Raw genomic sequence first — 24,350 nt, forward strand, 5'->3', positions numbered from 1 at the left:
TATATATTAGTGGAGGACTGTAGGGAATAGTGAATGAGGGCATGGGGCGATTTCGAACACAGCAACCGTCTCCATAATTCTAGCCAGCCACACCTGTTCCTCATCACTGCACTCATTATCCTCCCTATATATACACATACATTCATCTCCTTCATCGTCTGGTCTCCAATGTGGAAAAGGACTTATAACCCGTGCTACTTACCCAGGCTGTGTTTCCCAAAAGCATTGTAAGCCTAACTAACGATGCTTTTGGGAAACGCAGCCCTGATCTCCTTACGCTAAAATCTCCAGTGGATTCCCGTTCTCCTCCTGTGTTCCCTCGTGTTGATCCATCCTCTAACACTCCAATACACTGGTATTCAGAAAATACTATTGTTCATCTACCATCATCACAGAACTGTGCTATATCTTTGCCTCTAACTGTTTCACGTCATATGATGCCAGCTTTCTGACTTTTGAAAAGTGCATAGGCCTACTGTAAATCATACATCATGCGTTTCAATCACTTATTTCTTTTCAATCCATTTGTTCAGATGACTGAGCAGTCTTTTATGTACTGCAAGCTTTTATATCTGAGTCAAGTCTCTGCTGCACTTACTGAAGGGACAAGCCAGACAAGAGGCTATATTAGATATAATTATCTCATTTCTCCTGTGTGCTGTTTTTTTGTTTTTGTTTTTTTTTGCTACAGGAACGTCTGTTGCTGTCTCTGCTTCCTGCTCACATTGCCCGAGTGATGAAAGCTGAAATCATACAGAGACTACAGGGGCCGAAGTTTGGTCAGGTGGAAAACACCAACAACTTTCATAATTTATATGTACAACGTCACACCAATGTCAGGTGCGTCACCGCAAACCACAAATTGAGAATTTCTCACTACAGTCACAATCATGAATCATAATGAAGTACAATATTATGAGGTTGGAGCAATATATATTATCTGTAGAATTGCTTTGTGCACTGACAAATCTATCTATAATGTCTTGATAAAAGAAACATTGTACAAATAGCTATTGAATGAAACAAATTAAAATTAATAACAGTATGTATGTTTGGCCAAAGCCTGGAAACGTATGGGGAGATGTTGTAGTTATTCAAAATTGATGCAGGTTTGAACTCTCTTGATTGTGCTGAATGATGAGCTAATTAATTGCCATCACCCCTGCTTGTATTGAATATGACTGGTGGACTTAAATTAAAAGTTCAGAGATTTAAAATATTGTAAAATAGTTTGTATATCACAAAGCCTGAGAAACACATTCTGGTTCATTCTGACAGGGTTTTAGGAGAACTTTACCACTAGCTATACTCTTTTGTTCTGTTGCAAGGAAAATGAAATAATCCTGAAGTAATTAAAGGGATAGTTCACTTTGAAATTAATTTTTGATATGTTTTAGCTTACCTCAAGGGCATCCAATATGTAGGTGTCTTTGTTTCCACAGTATTTTCAATTTTTATATTTTTCAGTCAAGCGTTGTTGTCTGTCAGTCATATAATGCCGGTATATGGGGTCCACCTCACAGAGCATGGGCAGAGAAGTCAAAATTAAACATGATTTAATGACTCGTAAATGTAAGTACACATTTGATGGCCTAAGACACGAAATGAGCGGTTTGTGTGAGAAAACGAAAAGATATTTAGATATACAGGAAATCGCAATGGAAGACGATTTCGATATATCTAAATATGTTTAGATCTTCACAGTGAAAGGTAAAACTACCGAAATCTCTGTGTAAACAATGAGTGACGTACACACACAAGCGATCACTTCTGGCGCATGCGCAGACCGAAGCGCCCGTGCCTTCAGATCAGTTGAACATGGCTATGGGTACACGAGGTAAAAACGATATAAATACTGTTCGTTTTCTCAAAATTGAAAATACTGTCGAAACAAAGACACCTACATCTTGGATGCCCTTGAGGTAAGATAAAACATATCAAAAATGTATTTCAAAATGAACTATCCCTTCAACTCTTTCCCCATCGGCGTTTTATACAAACGAAATAGTTTCCAGCCACCGCCAGCATTTTTGATCATTTTCACCTAATTTTCATGGCCCCCAGAATATTTTGTTGTATGAATATCTGACCATAAAATATAACAAATAAAGGAACATACTCTCTGCTTTTAAAAACAAAGAGTTATACAGTTTCAGATGCATGTGAATATAAATCTTGAGTATGAATTTCCTTTACTATTCCTGTGTCACACAAATGTATATTCTCTTACAGTATTTTGTATGCTGATATTGTTGGATTTACCCGCTTGGCCACTGATTGCTCACCGGGAGAGCTGGTCCATATGTTGAATGAACTATTTGGCAAATTTGATCAGATTGCCAAGGTAATCTAAATCTGAAAATGAGTCACTTCAATCCGGTAACTGACATGTACATTATTGATACAGATGCTTATAGCTTTACCATTTCCTTCTGCTTTGGAAAATAAATTAATTTATAAAACACAAAACAAATGTGGCAGATTGATTACCAAGAGTTGCTCTTATCAAGATGTTTTCTAACTGTTGAAGTCCTTGAATGTTTCCGTGTCTTTCAGGAAAATGAATGTATGCGAATAAAAATTCTAGGGGACTGTTATTACTGTGTATCTGGCCTCCCAGAGTCCTTGCCAAATCATGCCAAAAACTGTGTGAAGATGGGACTTGACATGTGTGAAGCTATTAAGTAAGTTCAGCAAGTTCACATGTCTTTTTTCAGTGGTTCTCAGCTGGTGGTGTTAATGCAAATCTAATATTTGATCCTGTACTTTACATGGTTGGTAAATCTCACTTCTGCTGTTGGTTATGCATGTTCAGCCCGGTCTCATCCCAAGACGTCATATAACTGACGTTTTGGGACGTCTTTTGACCATACGTCAATATTCGCCTTTTTAGGGCCCCCTTAAACGTCGGTAGATGAGGTTATGGGATCCTAACTCTACCCCATACCTAAACCTAACCCTAAACCTAACCCGTCACCTAACTGACGTTAAAGGTAAAGCGTCAGTTGTATGACGGCCCGGGATCGCCATCTACCGACGTTTAAGGGGGCCCTAAAAAGGCGGATATTGACGTATGGTCAAAATACGTCCCAAAACGTCAGTTATATGACTTTTTGGGATGAGACTGTGTTAGCATGTTCTAAATTTCGACATATTGTATGGCCTATGTAGTTCATGGTGGTCATTTTAATATATTTTACATTTTCTTTTTTTTACAAACAAACAGTTTTTGGTACTTGATATCCACAGTAATGTTTTTGGAGCAAACCAAATTGTGAATCATTGGTCTAAACATATATCAAACTCTACATTTCCAAAGGGCTTGTACATCTACTGATCGTTTCTTATAGATCTTAGCTGAAAGATTCTTTGCCTCAGATTAGCTTGGAAACATCTGTCCTAATTTCATAATTATTATATGTTCTGCAAACCTGTTCACACTGTATCTCTGAAAAACAATACTGTGAACACTTTATAGCACATTTACACAGGAGATTACAAAATATATAATTTAAATAATCATTATGTTGCTATCTACAAGCAATTTGCATACAATTAAAAGCATTTTATAATCAAATAAATAGAGTTTTAAGCAAATTGTACGCATACTTGCTCTTTTACTATTACTATACAGAATTTAGGCAGAGTCCGTCCAGCAGCAAAGCTTCTATCCCAGTCCTATAATCCTCGGCGCAGAGGGAATGATTGGTCTCGGCCCGGTGCTGCTGTGAAGGACATGATACCTGGCTGTCCTGATAATGATTCAGAGACCTTAGAGGTCAGACTGTGGAAAATGACTGGTGCTCAGTCTAGACGAGAGAGCTGTCATTCTCTTATCTCTACCAGTTCTGCAGAAGCGTGGAAGAATGAAATCTCTCTATTAGTAGTTGCAGGCAAATTGTGGAGGTGGAAAATATGCTGAGAATTCCTGTTAAAGTTACAAACTGATTGCAAGGAAATTTGTCACAATCAGTGTCAATGTATAATCAACTGGGAGAAAAATGCTATATATATATATATATATATATATATATATATAATGCTATATATATATATGAAGAGTTCAGATGCAAAAGCCTCTAAATGCCATTTGAAATTTTCTTCTTTAATGATGATTTTTATCAAACTTGTATATTTAAGTTCAGTAATTTCACTTAAATAACAATTAATAGGTAATCTTCATTGCCATTTAAGTGAAATCACTGAACTTAAATATACAAGCTTGATAAAAATGATCATTCTAGAAGAAAATTTCAAATGGCACTTAGAGGCTTTTGCATCTGAACTCTTCATATACTGTATATATATATATATATATATATATATATATATATGCTGTATGTTTTGAGTGCTCAATCTAAGTCAGTGTAGACTCAGTTTTCATAATCTTAAAACCAAGTGCTATTAAATATTTTACAGATCAGCACCATTTTAATGGTTTTATAAGTGATTTCAGGACCAAAAAAGGCCCAAACATAAATGATCAAATTCATCTAATCTTTCCTAGCGATCCGCTAGCTGGCCGCCCCATAAGCAGGCCATCAATAAAACGCTTCTCTGTTGGCAGCCTAGGCTCTGAGATCTGCACACAAAAACAATTGGTTTCACCAACCAATCATAACCAAAATAAACAGTGTTCCAACCAATCATCGACAGGGGTTCGTTGATAGATGCTGGGTTCTTCTTCAGCTCCGACTTCGAGCGCAAAACCTCACAATACCCACCCCGTCAGTGATTGGTGCATAGCCATGTCTCTTGTCTAAATGTTTTCTAATCATTTTACAGCATAAGGTTAAATCAGTGCTCTGATGTGTGATGTGTTGTTTTTATTTTTTTCCTTTTCTATATAGGAAAGTGCGAGATGCCACAGGAGTGGACATTAACATGCGAGTGGGAGTTCACTCTGGAAACGTTCTCTGTGGTGTGATTGGCCTTCAGAAATGGCAATATGATGTCTGGTCGCACGATGTGACTTTAGCTAATTACATGGAAGCAGGGGGTGTACCTGGGTAAGGTTTTTTTTTGTAATTGTTTGCTTTATTTATGTTGTTATTCATAATTATAATATGCATTTTCAGTTTGTGTAAAATGTGCAGTTGTGTAAAATCTGGAGAGATAATAAAAGTAATTGCAAGTTCTTGATGAATAGACGAGTCCACATCACCTCAGTGACCCTTGAGCACTTGAACGGGTCATATAAGGTTGAAGATGGAGATGGCCAGGAACGTGATCCTTATCTGAAAGAGCATGGAGTTGTCACTTACTTGGTGATCAACCCAAAGGTATGCAAATCTCTAAACAAATGAATAGTCACTTTTGTTTCCTTTAAGTCTAAAGCTCTCTTTCAATTTTTTTTTGGCAATGCTGCTTTACTTTTACAAGCTCTTGCGCCAATACATATAATGTTGCTAAGTTGTCCAAGATACTTAGTTGAGTAGGTTTAGTAAAGTTTGTCTAGAATCGTTTATGTTTTTTTGTTCTGTTTTGTTTTTTAGGTAGAGAGAAAGAGTCCTCAACACCACTACAGACCCAGACACACCATTGACGGGGCTAAAATGAGAGCTTCTGTGAGGATGACCCGATACCTGGAGTCCTGGGGTGCAGCCAAGCCTTTCGCCAACCTTCACCACCGAGACAGCATGACCAATGAAAACGGAAAGATCAACACTGCAGTGAGTCTTCCTATGAACTTTTCAAGGCCTAGATTTCACAGTGGAGAACTAACATCGGCCTAGTATTTACCAATATATTTTTTGTTGTTGTACAAAAGTAAATGAAAAAAAAAAATGTCCTTAAATCATTTTTAAAATGACTGCTGACAATTTTGAAAGCAGAAGTTTGATTTACCTTCCTAACACATGAAACAAACACTTTGTTAAATTAACATACAAAGCTGGAGTATCAATCAACGGCTTTCTGTCTAATGAAACTCTACAGTATTTTGGCAGCAATTTTGGCAGTATTTTGATTAGACAGACATCCTTTGATGTTACAGAAGATGTTTTACTATTCTAATAATGCTAAACAATACGGTAGCGGGCCTCTAGAGACCTCTTGAGACCAGGGGAGTGAGGTTTACATATCTCTTACTAGCCTACATCTGTGATACTCACCTCCCCCCAAACCTAACTCCCATCTGGGTTGACACCACCAAATGTAACCAGTCCTACTTGACCTGCTTTGAGTGGGAGTCAAACCGGGATCTCCGGTGAGGGAGGCGGGCGTGCTAACACAGCCTAACTTTAGCTATTAGCGTCAGTGTCTAGCGCAGCTCTTGAGGCCAGGGGATTACATGTAAAGCTCTTACTGGCCTAAATTCGTTGCACACGATAATATAGTTAATGGTATAGTTGACCCAACAATTTTAATTATGTCATAATTTGCCCACCCTCAAATTGTTCCAAACCTTTATAAATTTCTTTCTTCTGCTGAACACAAAAGAAGATTATTTTGAAGAATGATAGTTACTGTACCAAACAGAATTGATTGATTGATTGGGCCCACTGACTTGGAATGAAATAGTATCAAAAAGTCCATCAACTGTTTGCTTACCGACATTCTTCAAAATATCTTCTTTTAGAAAGATATTCATACAGGTTTGGAACTTGGGGGTGAGTAAATGATGACAGAATCTGGCACAATTCTGTCAATGATCTATTATTTGCATAATTATTAATTAAAGCAAATAAAAACAACATAATAAAGTGTAGGTGCCGCATCTAACAACAATGTAAAGCAGTCGCAAGAAGCTTTTCTTCTTGTGTTTCTCTTTTTTTGAGAGGTCTTACTGCTAAATGTACTCACCACCTACTCCTTCCTTATTAACAGGATGTCCCCATGGGCCAGTACCACTTTCAGAGACGTTCAGAGAGGTATCTTTATCCAACAATCACATTATGTGAGCATACTAAAAGCAGTTATGCTACAGTAGGTAACACATTTGATCTGTTTTAAAACCTAGTGAGCTGTCATATACTGTCTATATTGCACATGATGCTGCCTTAGAAACAAGGTATCTTAGGACAGCATAATTTAGATGCCTACCTAGTGGAATAACCTTTACTTCACTACTTTCATAGACATGTTTTGATTTTTGTAATAGACATAGTATAGAAATATAAACTAAACAAGGAATATGCATAGAATTAATTGAAATGGGAAATATATTTTAAATGTTTTTGAATGAAAGACAAAGAGTCATTAATAAGTCAGTGTCCTCTTCAGAACAAAATCTCAGAAGAAGCGCTTTGAGGAGGAACTTAATGAGAGGATGATTCGAACTTTCGATGGCATCACTTCTCAAAAGTAGGTCATCTCATATCTCAGCTGTATATTTACCCCTGATGTTTAATGACCCAGTTCTTTGTTGGTTGGCTTTATCTATCCATTTCTCTCTCTCTCTCTCTCTCTCTCTCTCTCTCTCTCTCTCTCTCTCTCTCTCTCTCTCTCTCCTCTTTTTTTAAATTTCCATAGACAATGGCTCAAATCAGAAGACATTCAGAGAATATCCTTGTTTTTCCACAATAAGGCATTGGAAAAAGAGGTTGGTATTGAGACTTCACAATGTTTACTTGAAGTGTAGTCATTCATAGTTCATCAATAACACATCAACCTATCAGTAATTAAAACACAAACCTGTTTGCTTGCACCCACAATGACACGGAATGAGATGAATCAGTCAACTCAATTATAAAAGACACAAGAGGCAGATGCTCTGTGAGAACAGTGTGTCTATTCCCTGCAGTATAGAGCAACGACCCTGCCGGCCTTCAAATATTACATCACCTGTGCCTGCTTGATATTCTTCTGCATTTTCATCGTGCAGATCCTGGTCCTGCCAAAGTACGTTCATTCCTCCTCTTCACATGTTTCACAGTGCATGACAACACAAGATTGCAGCGAATTGTTTTGAACTGGAGCTGTCAGGGTGAATTTGTTGAATTTGAGTTGGAGATGTCAGATTGAATTTGTGAGTGAGAACACCTGTTCTCACTCTCTTCAGTTTGTGATTTAAGACACCATGTGCTCTCTGTCTATTTCAGAACTGCAGTATTGGGAATATCATTTGGAATGTCCTTCTTAATTCTGTCTGTGATTCTGCTCATTTGCTTCATTGGGCATTTCTTGGTAAGTGTCACTGGAGTCTATTGTGTTTATTTTGTTAATAATATCAACACTGTTTGGTTCATTTCACACAAGACAATTACATTCAGTTAGGTACATAAAATTTCAATTGCACAAACTATTTGTTCTTCTTTTTTGTCTGCTATCGTTTGGAGCATTCTGTGAAAAATAAGTGCACTTTTAAAAAGAGTATGCATTTTTATTTTAATCAATACATTTAAATGTGACACTTTTTGGACACTTAACTGCTTGTTGTTTACAATTAAATTAAAGTGTATTATAGTTTCAATTTATATTAAATGCAAATAGTTGAGAGTCTTTTTTGACCCGCTTATGTGCATAGATTAAACGAATAGAATAACAAATAATCAAATTATCAATAGCACAAATAAATGGAACAAAGTTCATAAATTTAAATCAAATGTAAAATAACAACCCGGTCTCATCCCAAGACGTCATATAACTGACGTTTTGGGACGTCTTTTGACCATACGTCAATATTCGCCTTTTTAGGGCCCCCTTAAACGTCGGTAGATGAGGTTATGGGATCCTAACTCTACTCCAGACCTAAATCTAACCCTAAACCTAACCCGTCACCTAACTGACGTTAAAGGTAAAGCGTCAGTTGTATGACGGCCCGGGATCGCCATCTACCGACGTTTAAGGGGGCCCTAAAAAGGCGGATATTGACATATGGTCAAAAGACGTCCCAAGACGTCAGTTATATGACTTTTTGGGATGAGACTGTGTTAAAAATAACACTGCAGTTTTTGATTTTCTTTTTCTTTTGTTCTTTCATTAACAGTATGACACAGACCTGTTGTTACTTTAAGACCTATTGCACAGATACAACATCTGTCTGTGTGTCTGTCTATTTATCTATCTATCTAGGTTTAAGCCTTGTCTGTGAACCCGGGCTATGTCTTTAAAGTGTGCAAAGTTGGGATTGGAAAATAAATAGCATTGTCAAGTTTTAAAAGGGAAGAGAAAATATATCCCATATCTTTTCTTTTCTTCAAGTCAAAAGAAAATACAATCTAAATTGCATTAAACACATTTAGGGCCAGATTTACAAAACAGGGCACATTTGCATCAGAGGGCAATCCCATAAAAGCGCAGATAGGAGTGGGAAGTTCTGCGTGTGATCTACCGGCAACCCGCAAATTATAGAAAACTCCATAACGAATAACGCGATTTACCAAGAGCAGCGCAAATTAGCATCTGGTTAAGACATATATTAGTAAATCACCTTGCATGATTAATTTGCATTAATCCTGGTTTAGTCTAAGCCCTGTTTGTGAAACTTAAAGTGACTTAACACACACACTATCCAGGATAACACATCTGTGACACTTTTTTTCGGCCAAAACCCACCAATTGAGAACACCTGGTGCAGAACACAAAGAGTTGTCATTGCTGTGTTCCTTATCTGTTGGAGTTCAAGGACATTGCAAAGATGAGCGAGTCTAGCTTGACTCAGTGAAAGAATCTATTGGCCATCTACGTATATATCATGCTTTATATGGAGAGATAATCCTGCATTCAAAATCAAACTGGTCTTGGTTCTTACAGTATACCGCAGAATAAAACAGAGCTTTGCAGGTTAGTGCAGAGGTCATGTTCATTGTGTACATTTCGGAAGGTCTTATGCTTGCTTAATACTGTGCTTGAAAAGAAGTGAATCATGTGTTTATTCTCCACCATGACCTTGTGATAACCGTGCGTCAGTGGAGGATGAGTTATACAGATTTCCTTCCACAATAATATGATTCATCCCACCACACAATTTGGTACAACACTAATGTAATGTATGTACTTATATAACTTTACATAATACATTATGTGGTAACACTTTACAATACGGGTGCACTAATAAGCTTTAATTCATGCTTATCCACAGATAATACTGAATTAATGTGTAACTAATGATTATCTAAGCTATTCATTAATGATTACCACATTAGGAACTAATTAAGAGTCTGTAAGGTTAATTAGTTCATACATGAATTGTTATTAATTAAATATGTAATTGTGGACTAATTCCATAAGAACTCATTTTTTTAACTAATAGTGTTAATTAATATGTTAATTACCAGAATGAGCCAAAGCCTTGTATTTCAACTTCCATATAATATGACAGGTACACTAATATGCATTAATACATGATTAATTACTTCATTGTTAGTGCAAATTCATGTACAAATTACTGCAGTTACTAAATGACTAATAATGATGTGGCTCAACAAGTAAAGTCATAACATAATGAAACCTTTGCAAATTATTAGCTAATTATTAATTAAAGCAGACAACTGGAAGTTGAAGTCCATAGCTTTGACTAATTGTGGTAATTAACACATTAATTTACACTATTAGTTAATAAAGTATGTTATTAGTGACTTAATACACAATCACTCATTGAATTAATAGCAATTCATGTATTACTTAATCTATTAATCATATAGACTCTTTATTAGTTGCTGATGCAGTAATCATTAATTAATGGTTTAGTTCTTCATAGGTTATACATTAACTCATGATCATCTGTGCATTAGTTAAGCATGAATTAATGGATATTAGTGCACCCGTATTGTAAATTGTTACCCATTATCCAGAATTAACCAGTTAAGAGACTTTATTTCTAATCATCTTTTGAATTCTATGAATAAAAAATCGTATTTATTCTTTCTGTATTATTATCATTTGTGTTGACAAACACTAGCATTGCAATAAGACGGCCTCTGCATCTTGGCACTGGATCCTTAGATCCTCCGGAATCATCGCCAACAAGCCGTGGCCACGCATCACCCTCACCATGGCAACCACAGCCCTCATCCTGATCATGGCTGTCTTCAATATGGTATGTCAACCACAATGATACAGGACATTTCATATGAATACTTTTGTGCTTATGGTCACACAAATACAACACTGAGAAGCTTCCTAATTGGATCACATACATTACATTAGGGGCATTGACCACAGAAGCCTGACATGCTTTATTGCGAAGTTTCTTGGCAGAGAGTTGTGTCCATCTGCGCCCCGACTGCAGAGAGCAGTTTGGCGTCCAGTTTTGGCCATTCCACGTGTGGCATATGTCACTGCTTGTAAACAAACATGAAACAAAATTGTCAGTGTTAATCTTGTATTTATCTGTCATACAGGTCGGGGGAAAAATCTTATTTGTGTAATAAACTGTATGATTTGCCTTAAACATGCAATAGGACAGAAAATCCTTTCAAAAACCGAATTGTTTTCTTAAATCAGAGCCAGTTGATTTCATTCATTGTTCATTTATTTTTAATTTACTAATTTGAAGAACATGAAGTCACCATTCACAATCCAATTGTGAACATTGAAGTTATAAAATATTATATATTTATAGTTTGTCAGAGGAGAACTGACCCCCTGACTGAGCCTGTTTTCTCCCAAGGTTTTTTTTCTCCAATCCAATCTTGCTTAGTTAGGAACATTTAACATTTAATATTCAACAATAATATTGATCTGCCTGCACTGACACCATTATATGAGAACTGAACTGAGCTAGACGATGACATCACGGTTTTCTCCAGAGCGGCTATATATATAAATGAACTAAATTATTAACTTTTATACAACAAAAATATACCATCACTGTGGACTATGATGCTAAGCTATTTTCTTCAAGAAACAATCATTGTTGCATTATTTTCCTGTTATCACTGCAAAGCTGCTTTGAAACAATCTGTATTGTAAAAAGTGCTATATAAATAAAGGCATGACATGACTTGACTTGCCATTGGAATAAAAAAAAAAACATAATTAAAATTCTTCAATATTAATATTTTACATTTCCCAATGATACAATTGAAATCAACATTGTTTTGATGTTGCTTTTATGTAAGTTAAATGCTATAACAAGCAATAAAACACTTTTTTTGTATGTATATTTCTTAAAAAAAAACATTAACAATATTTCAATCCTTTTTTTCAGTTCTTTGTAGAAGACAACCTATCCTCCACAGATGCTGTTTATAATACATCAAATGAGACACTTCTTCAGCCTGATGGGCAACCCATATCTGACCTGGACAAGAACACATTCTACCTTCCCGTGAGTTAACTATAGTGTTGTGTGTCCTTGTTAGCTTAAATAAAATCAAACAGAAGATGGGCCGTCTCTTAAAGGTATAATATGTAAGAATTTTGTAATACAATGCAAAAATCACCTGCACAGTGTGATATATTTCCTGCAGTTGTGTACAAATGTATGCAATATTTTGAGTGTTGACCCTTTTTCTTAACCTCTGGAATTCTCTCTGCCATGCTGGATATCAGTTTCTTGGCCAAATCTTGACTAATGGCGATTTATTCTTGCCTTATTATCGCTTGGCTCTTGCTTGTCCACTCATCTTTTGAGGATTAATGGAAGGTTCTCTATGGGATTAAGTTCTGGGTAGTTGCCTTGCGATGGATCTAAAATTTCAATATAACTATCTCTGAGCCTTAATTATCATTCTTGCCTTGTGACAATGAATGGACCATCGCTAAATTGCACCTTCATAGGAGACACATGGATGGTCTCAGGTCTTCACTGTTGTCATGACTGAGGACTCGTGGTAGAATTCACCTCTTCTTTTCCAAACAATTGATTTTCCATGTCCCAACAGCTGGACGGGGGCTTGGCTTTATCAGAGTAAATAACGTTGCACCAGTCTTCTAATCCTTGTACTTCTGCAGAATTTAAGTATGTCCTTGATGTTTTCTTGGAGAGAAGGGGCTTCTTTATTGCCCTTCCTGACACCATGTCATTGTCCAAAAGTCTTGGCCTCGCTTTGAGTGCAGATGCTCTCACACCCACCTGCTGTCAATACTGAACAAGCTCTACTGGTGGGGATACGTTTCCATAGCTGACTCCTCAGGAGGAGATGGTCCTGCCGCTTTCTGGACACTCTGGGACATCATGAAGTCTTCTTCAGTGCAGTTGAACCTCTCCTTGAAGATCTTGACGATTCTGTAAATGGTTCTTTCAGGTGCAATATTCCTTGCAGAAGTTTCCTTGCATCTGAGGCCATTTTGATGCACAGATGGTTGCACATCTTTCTTTGGTGATAACCATTGCAAACACAATGATTTGAAGCACTTCTTACCTCCTTTTTTAACATTCCATGGAAAACAATTCAGTGTGAAGGTAATTTTGCTTGTTGTTATACTATTATGATTTTGTGATCGGCTTAACCCCAGTTTTTCCAATAGGGATTTAATTACGCAATTACACAATGTCTCAGACTTATTCAGTTGTGTTCATTCTTAGTTTTCAAGGATGTTTAGTTTGTTTTCATTAGGCACATGTGTTCCTTTGTTAGAATTCCCCACCACTCATCAGTTTCCATGCACTAATCATCATCACAGCTGTTTGTCATTTGTTCATCTACAATGTAGATGAACAAATGACAAACAGCTGTGATGATGATTCTACATGTATAGATGTATGTATAGATTCTACATGTATATATTAGTTCCTCACCTTTACTCAGTGTTAGTCCAGACTACACTTATGTTAGCCTCAGTGTTAGTCCTAAATGTCTGTGGGTTACTGTTTGGATTTTTTATTAAATTCTGTTTTGAATCATCATCATCATCATCTTCTGCTTCTTCGTTGTCTGCCTGCGCCTAGCTTACACAATTCTATAATCTTTCTAATATAGGACATTTATATTGCTACAGTTTTTTGTTTCATACACTTTTTGAAATAAGGTTTGTTTGGTGCTAATATCCCCTTTCAAAATCTGCCAGAATTTGGGCAAAAACAGTTCATCTGAAGAACAAGCCAAAGGATTCAGAGTATTTAAGTGTTTACTATTTAACAAATAGATAGATAGCAACTGGTTATGCATTTGATTTAAATATAGGTTGTTAATAAATATAGGTAAGCACAAGGTTGTTGTTGTTTTTTTTACAGTAACAACACTGTATTTATGATTTCTGTGTTTTTCTGCCATTAGTATTTTATCTACAGTTGCATTCTGGGACTGATCTCCTGCTCAGTGTTTCTGAGGATCAACTATGAGCTAAAGATGCTAATCATGCTAACAGCCGTGGTGCTCTACAACGTCATCATACTTCAAACACACGCATCTCTGCTGGACGAGTACAGCAAGTTCCTCTATAAAACCGAAATCCTGGAAAGGTGAGTGTTTAAATACACTAACATACACTTGTTATGGTCAGAATTACTTAGACTCAAAAAATACACAGATAAGTGGTTGGGAATGGACATTACTAAAAAGTTAGTCCTTCCTGTGCAAATATAAGAGCTTCTATTCCTCTGGGTAAGCGCTGCACTAGATATTGGAACATGACCGTGATTCTCTCATTCAGACACAAAGCATCATTGAGGTCAGACATGGAGAGTGTTGGGAGTTGGTTTGCAGTCAGCATTTTAGTTCATCCCACAGGTGTTCATTGGGGTTCAGGTCTATACTTTTTTTTTTTTTTCTCGGTTTTGTTATTTTAGGTCAGTCAAGTTCTTTAACACACCAGACAGTAAATCATTTGTTTACAATCTCACATTGTTACGCTGGAACAGAAAATGTCTCTCCCCAGACTTTTGTCACAAAGTGCAAAGCACACAGTTATCCAGATGTCATTGTGTGTTCATTATTTGATTTCACTGAATTTCACTAGGGCCCATTAAGTCGAAGGGAGTGTCCACATACGGTACTTTTGCCAATGTAGTGCATGTATGTTGCACCATAGTAGTTGTATCAACTTCAACATTAAATCTCTTACAATGTTTCGAAACTTTTATTTAACAGGTTATTCCCCATGAAATTTAGCATATTGAATTGAACTTTTTAACTTAAATGTATAATATTGAGTATTTCTTACATTTTTCATTCAAAGCCATTTTTTTTTTTTTTTACAGTAAGTCTAGTCAAATCTGATCTGATAATCATAAGCCCCTTTCACACAGCCAGTTGATCCCAGGAAATTGCCGGCAAATTGCCAGAACGCCTTCTGTGTGAACGCAAACACGACCCGGGATTGCTTCTGGGATTGATCCCAGGTTGGGGACCTAGTAACATTGCCGTAATCAGTCCCGGAACGCACGCTGTGTGAACAAAAGCCAGGACCAATGCCGTAAAGGGTGTGTCTTTAGTGATGACGCTCGTGCCATCGCGCGACTCTGTTGCTCTTAGAAGAAAGTTTGTGTTCGTCATCAACAAAGAAAGGACGAACAAATACCTGCAAACTAGGGCTGCACGTTTTCAAGTTTTTCATTAACCGTTAACCGAGGCCCTTTCGGTTAATACTCGGGTTAACCTATAGTGTGCGCGCCGCAACCTCGAGATACAGAGTTCATTTTTAACACCTTTAATAACTGGTTGGACCCCATTTGAAATGAAATTAATTTATAGAAATAAAACAGAGTGGTAAGTTCAGAGCAGTTAAAGTAGGCGCGTTTCCATCACCCTTCAAACTGAAATTGCCAATTGAAAATACGCACATTGGCAACACGTCCATTTCGCAAAAACTCCGTGTCCGCAAATAATAATAATAATTATCATTATTGTAACATTTTATAGGCTGCATATGTAGAAGACGCTTTTATCCAAAAAAGGAGCAAAGCACAAATAAACACAATATTTTGACGCATATCCAGTGTGTGTGCTTAGTGTGGAGGCTGCGAGACGCCCATGTGAACACTTGCAGTTTCATTGCAGTTCTTTCAGTGGAAACAACTTAAAATACTCTTTCATTTCTGGTCATACAGAAAATAATAATACATTATTCGCAAATACATTTATTTGCGTAAACTCACAAGAAAACGTTGTGCTTTAACAAACAGGCGCGCTTCATGATTTCCGTGAACTGAAGCGCGAGAACTGAAACAGCCGCATTCGAATTTGTTCGTTTTAAATTGGACATTTAAAGCTTTGCTTTAAATGTCCAATTTAAAACGAACAAATTCGAATCAAAAGCCAATATCTTCTGACTATGTAATTATGTATAGCTTAGCTAATGTACAGTATTTCTCTCTAAAGGTGCATCCGGGGATGGAGATTTGTTTTTAGGAGAAACTGATTTAGAAAACAATAGTTTATTAATAAACAATTAATGCCTCGTTATTTTATATTATTTTATTATCAGACACATTTATTATATCTTATAAATCATCTATAAATCCCCTTTCTGTAGGCTGTGGTTACGGCTCTTCTCATTCAGCACTGCGGGGGGAATATAATTTCCAGGTTCTAATTTGGCCTCAGAAAACCAGTAAAATCTTTTTTTTTCCATATTCATTAGTCAAATATTTTAAATGTTTAAAGGGGCAAAAAAATCAAACAAATATCTGAAAATTCGTCGATATATAGCCTATATATTTTTGCGCAGCATTTGACCTAGTCCTACAGTTCAAATGAACATTTTGGTGTTTTTACTCTGCGTTTTACAAAATACAACAACCGTTCATTTTTCGTTTTGCAATTAGGCCTACGGATTAAATAAGGGGAAACAAATGAACACAACAGTACACTGACCGTTTGGACATATACGAGGCAGAGTTCTTTTTTAAAATTCATAAAAAATAGGCTACAAGGAATAGCCTACTAGACAAAACCTCAAAGAAATGCCACAATCAAGACCGCAGAGCAGAAATGAGGGAGAAACACACAGAAACTCTGCGACTTTCCCTGCCATTAATGCTTGGATGACACACCACGTCTCCTTCCATAAATAATAATAATGTCTAGTGCGGTAGCTGTGATATACTACCAACGTCCGTTGCCATTATTTTTGCAATGGCTTATCGCGAAAGGAAAAAAAAATGTTTTAGTCGCATAACACCGTTAATAGAAACGCTGTCATTTCACAATATTTTTTTATCGACAATCAGAAAAAAAAACGCAAAAGTTTTGTGCAAATATGTATTGACGCCACTTAACCGAGCAAAAAGGTTTCACTCGGTTATGCAATTTTAAACGGTTACTGCTAATCGGTTAACCATGGACACCCCTACTGCAAACTGGAGCGAAGCAGAGACCAGGAGCTCCTCACTATCCGTACTGAAGCTGAGATCGTTCACCAGTGCGTGTACGGTATGCGCGTTTACATGTTTTCGACGCGTCCGTTATACGTCTCATCCTGACGTCATGTGTCCTCCCGGGATTTTTACGGGTTGTGTGTGAACACACACACAGATCCCGGCAAATCACTGGCAGTGTGAATGAACCGAAATCAGACAATTCCGGGACAAATGCTGGGTCACATTATCCGTGTATTTTCTGGAATCTCTGTGTGAAAGGGGCTATAGTTAACCGTGTGTATTGTGTATACATCAAACCACCATTTTGAGTGGAAATCAATTATTACAATTATCCAAAAAAACTCTTGATTTTTAGGTCCAAAACTAACCCAACAAAATGGATTTGTTTCACGCGCAACAGTTTCCTGATGATTACTGATTTTGCTCTAGAAATCAGAGATGGATGTTGAAAATAAATCAGTGTGAACCAGCACAGACACTGCCTGTTTATTGACAGCTGTGGTGGACATGGTCTGCTGGCCATCGTGGGCTACAGATCTCAGAATTTGTTACAAAAAAAAAAAAAACAAGTGATGCTGACAAGTCTTATATCTCTTTGCCTCTCTTTCTCTTGTCAATACAAGGCCAGGAGTTCTGAAAGACTTGAAAACAATGGGCTCTGTGTCTCTCTTTATATTCTTCGTCACCCTGCTTGTTCTAGCTAGACAGGTGAGTTCTTTTTATAAACCAAATCATTTGTGGATTACAACAGTTGGTGAAATAGTAATCATTATTGATTTGCATATTGTATGTACTGTATGTACAGGTGCTACATTTTTTTAAATGCACTTTCCAGGGTTGGGTCACAATTCAAAATTGAAGAACTGGCTTCCTTTCTCACAGAAAGTGAAAAAAGATATTTAAATTAAAGTTGCATAAGGTGCCCAATTTGAGGGAGTTAAGTACTTTCAAAACAACAGTCATTATACTGTTTATCGTGATGTTCCGTATAAATGTAGTGACATTATTATTTAAAACTACACTTGTAGCTTTCATGAATTTCTTTGAATTCCATTCCAATTCTTCTTTCCAATTTAACATATTTGAATTACAATTCTACATCATATTTGCTTCCTCAAATCATATCCAATGCAAGTTTGGAATATGAATGTGTAAACAAATAAATGCTATATATATGGTTGAGGATTTCAGACACATTGAGCAAAGATATCAGATTTTTGCTATAGTTTCTATAGGATTTTATCAAAGAAAGACCATGCAGAAAAAAAAATATTTACCACATGCAATAAGTGTAGGAACATTGCAAAATTATGTGCAAAAGTTATTTTAAAAGTTATTATTGATAATATCCACAATGAATTTTTTTCTGCCAAGTACTACAGGTAAATAGTGTAAGTTAGCTGTAGCAAACTTGCAATGAAAGGTTTGGCTTTGGGTGTGTGTTTATCTGTAGCTTTGAATATGGCTTAATATGATTTTAGAATTAAAATGATTTATTTCATGAAATATCATATTGCATTCCATTCTCTTGGTCCTTATACAGAACACGGACAACATCTTATAGTCTTAAAATTGTCATAATTTTTGTAAGGCAACATTTACATTTAAATTTTTAGTTAATTCTTACAGAAATAACAATAATATTAAACGCTGCTTCATGATTCCTTACTTTCAACTGCTAGAGACTTGATTATATTAGCAGGAGGGACTTTGTTATTCTAGTAAATATTTCATGCTATTTAATATTTTTTATTAAATGTATCACACATTAATAAATTTGTCTTGGTTTAGATTTTAACTTAAATACAACAGTTATGAAGTAAGCGACAGAACGTCTCAGGTTACGACTGTAACCTATGTTCCCTGAGAACAGGGAACGAGACACTGCGTCAAGCGCTATGGGGAAACGCCTCAGCGTGACTGATGACTGAAACACTGTAGAATCACGACAATCCTATTGGCCGGCGTCAGCCATGACGTCATGCTCTAGCGTGACCAGGAAGTATGAGAGCAGCGCCAAGACAACATGTCATCCGCTTCTTCGTCTGAAGGGACTGTAAAAGCAGATCAGCGGCATGGCGACGAGACGCAGTGTCTCGTTCCCTGTTCTCAGGGAACATAGGTTACAGTCGTAACCTGAGACGTTCCCTTTCGAAGGGAACTTCGAACTGCGTCAAGCACTATGGGGAATGAGATACCCACACTGCCATGCTGAGGGGATGCTTCAGCAACTATGGCTACAAGCAAAAACACATTAACGCAAAGTCAAAGCCCCTTACTGCTTAGACGTCAGGCTAACTGTAGCACTACTCCCAACGGCCACTGCCCGAGCTCCATGCTAAGTGAGTGGAACTCTGTGAATCACACAGAGAGCTTGCCAGCTCGAGGGCATGGGAACCACAGCCCGACCTACAGAGGGGTGTCCCTTTAAAGGAGTATAGCCCGGAGCCTATGGACCCTAGCCTGCTACTTTCGGGAGGACAGTGTCAACCCCCACACCAGGGAGGCTATCATGCTCAATGCTGAAGCCTACGACCTGCCTTGGGTTACATTACTCAACCACAGTCTCTAGCCAGAGACGATAGCTCCTTCACGGTGCTATGGGAAGCGGAGGCCTCAGCAAGATGACTCTGAGGTTAGAGGGGGCCTGCCACACTTACACCACTGTGGTCTAGAACTTTTTCCTCATAGGTTGAATAAAGCTATGATGCAACACCCAGGTAGTAAGGGACTAACACTCTCTGTTAGTGAGAGGGCCCCTTACTACTACCTAAAAAAGCTTTTTGCATGGAGGCCTCAGCAGGATTACTCTCGAAGGAGAGGATAACTGACACATGCTAGCTAGACTTCATACCAGAGACTGATTGGACCGTTCTGAAAACATTAACACAGAGCTCAGGGAGCGAAGGACCTAAAGCAACTCTTCATAGAGAGGGGCCACTTCAAGCTCCATCTGCAATGTCTATATGAATGGAGACCTCAGCAGGATGACTCTCGGAGGAGAGGAGGCCTGACACATTTTAAGAGAGCTAATTCGACGATCATCGGAGCTCAGGGAGAAAAGGGCCTAAAGCACCTCCTCAGATAGAAAGGGGCCTCTTCTTAAGCTCCACTCAGAATGCTGTTTGCATGGAAGCTTCAGCAGGATGACTCTCAAAGGAGAGGAGGCCTGACACGTGCTAGAGTACCGCTACAGCGCTCAGTGAGCGAGGAGCCTAGGTGCTCACCCTCCACACTCTACCGAGCTGTATATATGGAGGCCTCAAAAGGATGACTCCTGTAGAGGAAGCCTGACGCAAATATTTCGGAGAGGTAGCTTGACGATCATCAGAGCTAAATGCCTAAATCACCTCCTCAGAGATGAAGGGGTCACTTCTAAAACTTCTCCATGTAATAGAAGTTAAGAGAGAGCACGACTACCAGCAGAGTTCAGGGAGCGAGGGGTCTAACAACTACTCAAGAAATGACGAAGAACTCTTTACGCGCTCCACCAAACTGCCTGCAACGTCTGCATATATGGAGCCCTCAGCAGGATGACTCTCGAAGAAGAGGAGGCCTGACACATATTTAGGAGAGCTAGCTCAACAATCATCGGAGCTCAGGGAGCGAAGGGCCTAAATCACCTCCTCAGAGAGAGGGACCACTTCTCAATCTCTACCTGAAATTCTGTACGCATGGTAGCCTCAGCAGGATAACTCTCGAAAGAGAGGAGGCCTGACACATGCTACAGTAGGTGGACAGATATACATACTCTAAGAGAGCTAGCTCGACAATCACCAGCGCTCAGGGAGGGAAGGGCCTAAAGCACCTCTTTAGATAAAGAGAAGCCACTTCATCCTCAACCTGAAATGCTGTATGCATGGAAGCCTCAGCAGGATGACTCTCGAAGGAGAGGAGGCCTGACACATGCTGAGAACAGATAGAATAGCCTAACTTTAAATATGGAGGCCTACACATGGTGAGAGGAGGTCTGACATATATATAGGAGCTAACTTAATCACACAAGCTCAGGGAATGAAGTGCACCTCCTCATAGAGAGAGGGGCCACTTCTCAAGCTCCACTCAGAATGCTGTTTGAGGCCTCAGCAGGATCTGTAGCGTAGCGGTACTCTAGAATGTGTTAGGCCTCCTCTCCTTCGAGAGTCATCCTGCTGAGGCCTCAAACAGCATTCTGAGTGGAGCGAGGGGCCTAGGTGCTCTCACTCCACACTCTAACGAGCTGTATATATGGAGGCCTCAGCAGGATGACTCTCGAAGGAGAGGAAGCCTGACACATATTTTGGAGAGCTAACTTGACGATCATCAGAGCTCAGGGAGCGGAGGGGCCACTTCTCAAGCTCCACCTGAAATGCTGGTATCATGGAGGCCTCAGCAGGATGACTCTCGAAGGAGAGGAGGCCTGACATATTTTTAGGAGAGCTAACCCGTTACTAAGCACTCTATAGAAACATCCTGTTAACGAGGGGAGTACTACAGTACATCATCCTACTCTAGAGGAGCGACTTGACCACTGTCTCAAATACAGAGATGCATACTGCCTCCCCAGGGTTATGCGGAGCAGGGGCCTAGCAGAAAGACTCTGAGAAGAGGAGGCCTGCCAAACTCACACCAAAGTGGTGTGTACCTAGTTTAGGTATTTTGAAATGAATATATTAAATAAATCCAGCTGAGAGCCCGAGAGGCGGAGGGCCAGGAAAGCTCTTGACAACTTAAGAGAGTGATCCCTAGTCTACCTCTAACTGTGGCTGCCGTGCTGCCTGCATGGGGCTCCAGGGCCAGAGATCTCCGCATGATGACTATCGCATGAGAGGAGACCTAGAGCTGAGCTACCCAAATCTCAGTGTCCCTATTGCAATCTCACCACACCGTAATGGAAACCCATCCTATCCAGGAGGGGAACGGAGGCCATTATTACAGCCTGTCTATGTTCAATTTAACTGAAGGAGGCACATAGTGCTAAATACTCTGTTAATGGTGTCTGGTTTGACCAGAGAGAAAGCGCTCATCAAGATTATTATTATTATTTTTCTTGAACGCTTCCCCTCTGACGTGCTGCCATGGCATTATTTCCTTTTTTTTTTCAGCCTGGCCGGCGCTTTCAGTAGAGCACTGACTGTTGGACGAGAGGATGCGTCAGAGCGCGCATCCCCGCCCAACAGTCCATTCTCGTCACCCGTCAACGATTCTGGGAGATTCACTCCTCTCTCAAACTCGTCAACGAGCTCCCTCTGAGATCCCCGCGATCTTAGTCTCCTCTCGGCCTTGGCACGAGCGGGGACCCAAACCGCGAAGAAAGATAACTGTCAATCCTCCCTCGAGAAAAAAGACTGACGAGAACGGAGCGCTCTCATTGAGAAAAAAGCGGAGCGCTTGTCCTCGAGAACAGAGCGTGCGTGCTCTTCACCCAGACAAAGCCACAAAGGTAGCCTCTCAGGAAACCTCTCACACGGGTCGGCAGGCTTCCCTTGTTTGCCATAGTTTCAGTTTCATAGTGAAACAGTCCCTGAAGACGAAAAGAGTGGACGACATGTTGTCTAGGCTCTCCTCTTATACTTCCTGGTCGCGCTAGAGCATGACATCATGGCTGACACCGGCCAATAGGATTGTCGTGATTCTACAGTATTTCAGTCATGAGTCACGCTGAGGTGTTTCCCCATAGTGCTTGACGCAGTTCGAAGTTCCCTTCGAAAGGGAACTCTGACCTTGAGTGCATGGATGTTTCAGTACATGTAGTTAATTAGTATTACTGTTTTTAATAATGCAGTGTGACCAAACCATATAGTCTGAACTTGAGCTGTATTTTTTTTTTTTATAGCGTAGAAGAGTAGATGGACAGATTGATATTCAGGGCCACTCTCCTCAGGTTGTTTGTCCAACCTCTCTTGTCCATGTAATTTCAGACAGGCGTGTTGATTTAATTCACTTCTTTATAAGTCTGTTCATTTCCTTCTTGTGGCTTATGTTACAAAGCAATCACAGATCCCACTCTGTTTATTAAAGGGACAAGAGTGCAGTTTTCTATACCTACTTGCAATAAATTAAGAACCCTTGGGGTTGAATTGCAATGACAAATAAATGTAACTATAAGTAATGCATTTTTTAATTTTATGTATAGTTTAATATGTGGTCACTGTGAATCTCCTTGTCGATCAGTGTTTTTAAATGGTAATATTTTGCATATATATATATATATATATATATATATATATAATTCAAAGTAATTTCAATAACAGTAATAATTTCAATAACAGTAATAATTTCAATAACATATATATATATATATATATATATATATAAAATAAATAAATTATGGCAATTTATTAGAATATAAGGAATTATATGGAATTAGGGAAATACTGACAACAATGAATTGGATGATCTACATAACTTATCACAATTCAGGTTTATACTTTTCCAAAGGTTCTCAATGGCCAGATCCTCCAGAATTATGGAATTAAGAATTAAGACCTTTTACGGATAGGATCCAGAGCGGGAGTTCAAACCTTGCATGCCGGTCATACAGTAGATAGATGTCAAGAAGAATTGTAATGATGAGAATGCAATTGACAGTGTAATCTGATCAATGATAAAGAAACCCAGTACTGTATAAATAAATATATATATATATATATATATATATATATATATATATATATATATATATATATATATATATATATATATTCTGAAAGAGTTTGCCATATGACATTTGATTTTGTAAATGTTTAGCAAGCATTTGAAGGTTATTGTCACCAAATAAAGGTGTCAAAGGGTTAATTCACCATAAACATTTACAATTTACTCACCTTCATGTTGTTCCAAATCTGTAAGACTTTTTTTCATCTTTGGAACACAAATGAAGATATTTATTATGAAATCTGAGAGATTTCTGTCCCTCCATTGACAAAATAAATCTGTGTGAATCAGGCGGTTTAATCCAAATTTCCTGAAGAAACACGATGAAATCATGAATATTTTATATGATGGAAAGATTAAATTTAGGCTTTTATTCACATGTAAACATTAATCAACGCATACTTCAGTAATGATCAACGGAAGCTCGAGCATGCTTACGTGACATGCGAGAACCATTGAGGTTCATTCTCATGTGCATGTTTGAGCTTCCACAAGAACCAGTGAGGTTTGTTCTCGTGTGTCAAGCAAGTATGGTTGAGCTTCTGTTTATGTACACTGATTAAAG

At 38.3% G+C, this 24,350-nt stretch overlaps 1 protein-coding gene across 1 annotated transcript in view; it reads left to right on the forward strand.

The window, feature by feature from the left end:
- Positions 1-24,350, forward strand: part of adcy2a (adenylate cyclase 2a) — a 186,986-nt gene that overhangs the window by 144,203 nt on the left and 18,433 nt on the right. The window contains exons 5-19 of the mRNA XM_039694380.2: positions 692-840; positions 2,233-2,344; positions 2,557-2,684; positions 4,851-5,009; positions 5,150-5,282; positions 5,496-5,672; positions 6,829-6,872; positions 7,225-7,305; positions 7,474-7,543; positions 7,745-7,842; positions 8,043-8,127; positions 10,844-10,981; positions 12,095-12,214; positions 14,106-14,290; positions 17,773-17,857. Coding sequence (XP_039550314.1) covers positions 692-840; positions 2,233-2,344; positions 2,557-2,684; positions 4,851-5,009; positions 5,150-5,282; positions 5,496-5,672; positions 6,829-6,872; positions 7,225-7,305; positions 7,474-7,543; positions 7,745-7,842; positions 8,043-8,127; positions 10,844-10,981; positions 12,095-12,214; positions 14,106-14,290; positions 17,773-17,857 — 1,764 coding nt within the window. The remainder of the gene's footprint in view (positions 1-691; positions 841-2,232; positions 2,345-2,556; positions 2,685-4,850; positions 5,010-5,149; positions 5,283-5,495; positions 5,673-6,828; positions 6,873-7,224; positions 7,306-7,473; positions 7,544-7,744; positions 7,843-8,042; positions 8,128-10,843; positions 10,982-12,094; positions 12,215-14,105; positions 14,291-17,772; positions 17,858-24,350) is intronic.

The sequence above is a fragment of the Pimephales promelas genome, chromosome 12 (genome assembly GCF_988280905.1).
Source record: "Pimephales promelas chromosome 12, fPimPro1.hap1.1, whole genome shotgun sequence".
Lineage (NCBI taxonomy): Eukaryota > Metazoa > Chordata > Actinopteri > Cypriniformes > Leuciscidae > Pimephales > Pimephales promelas.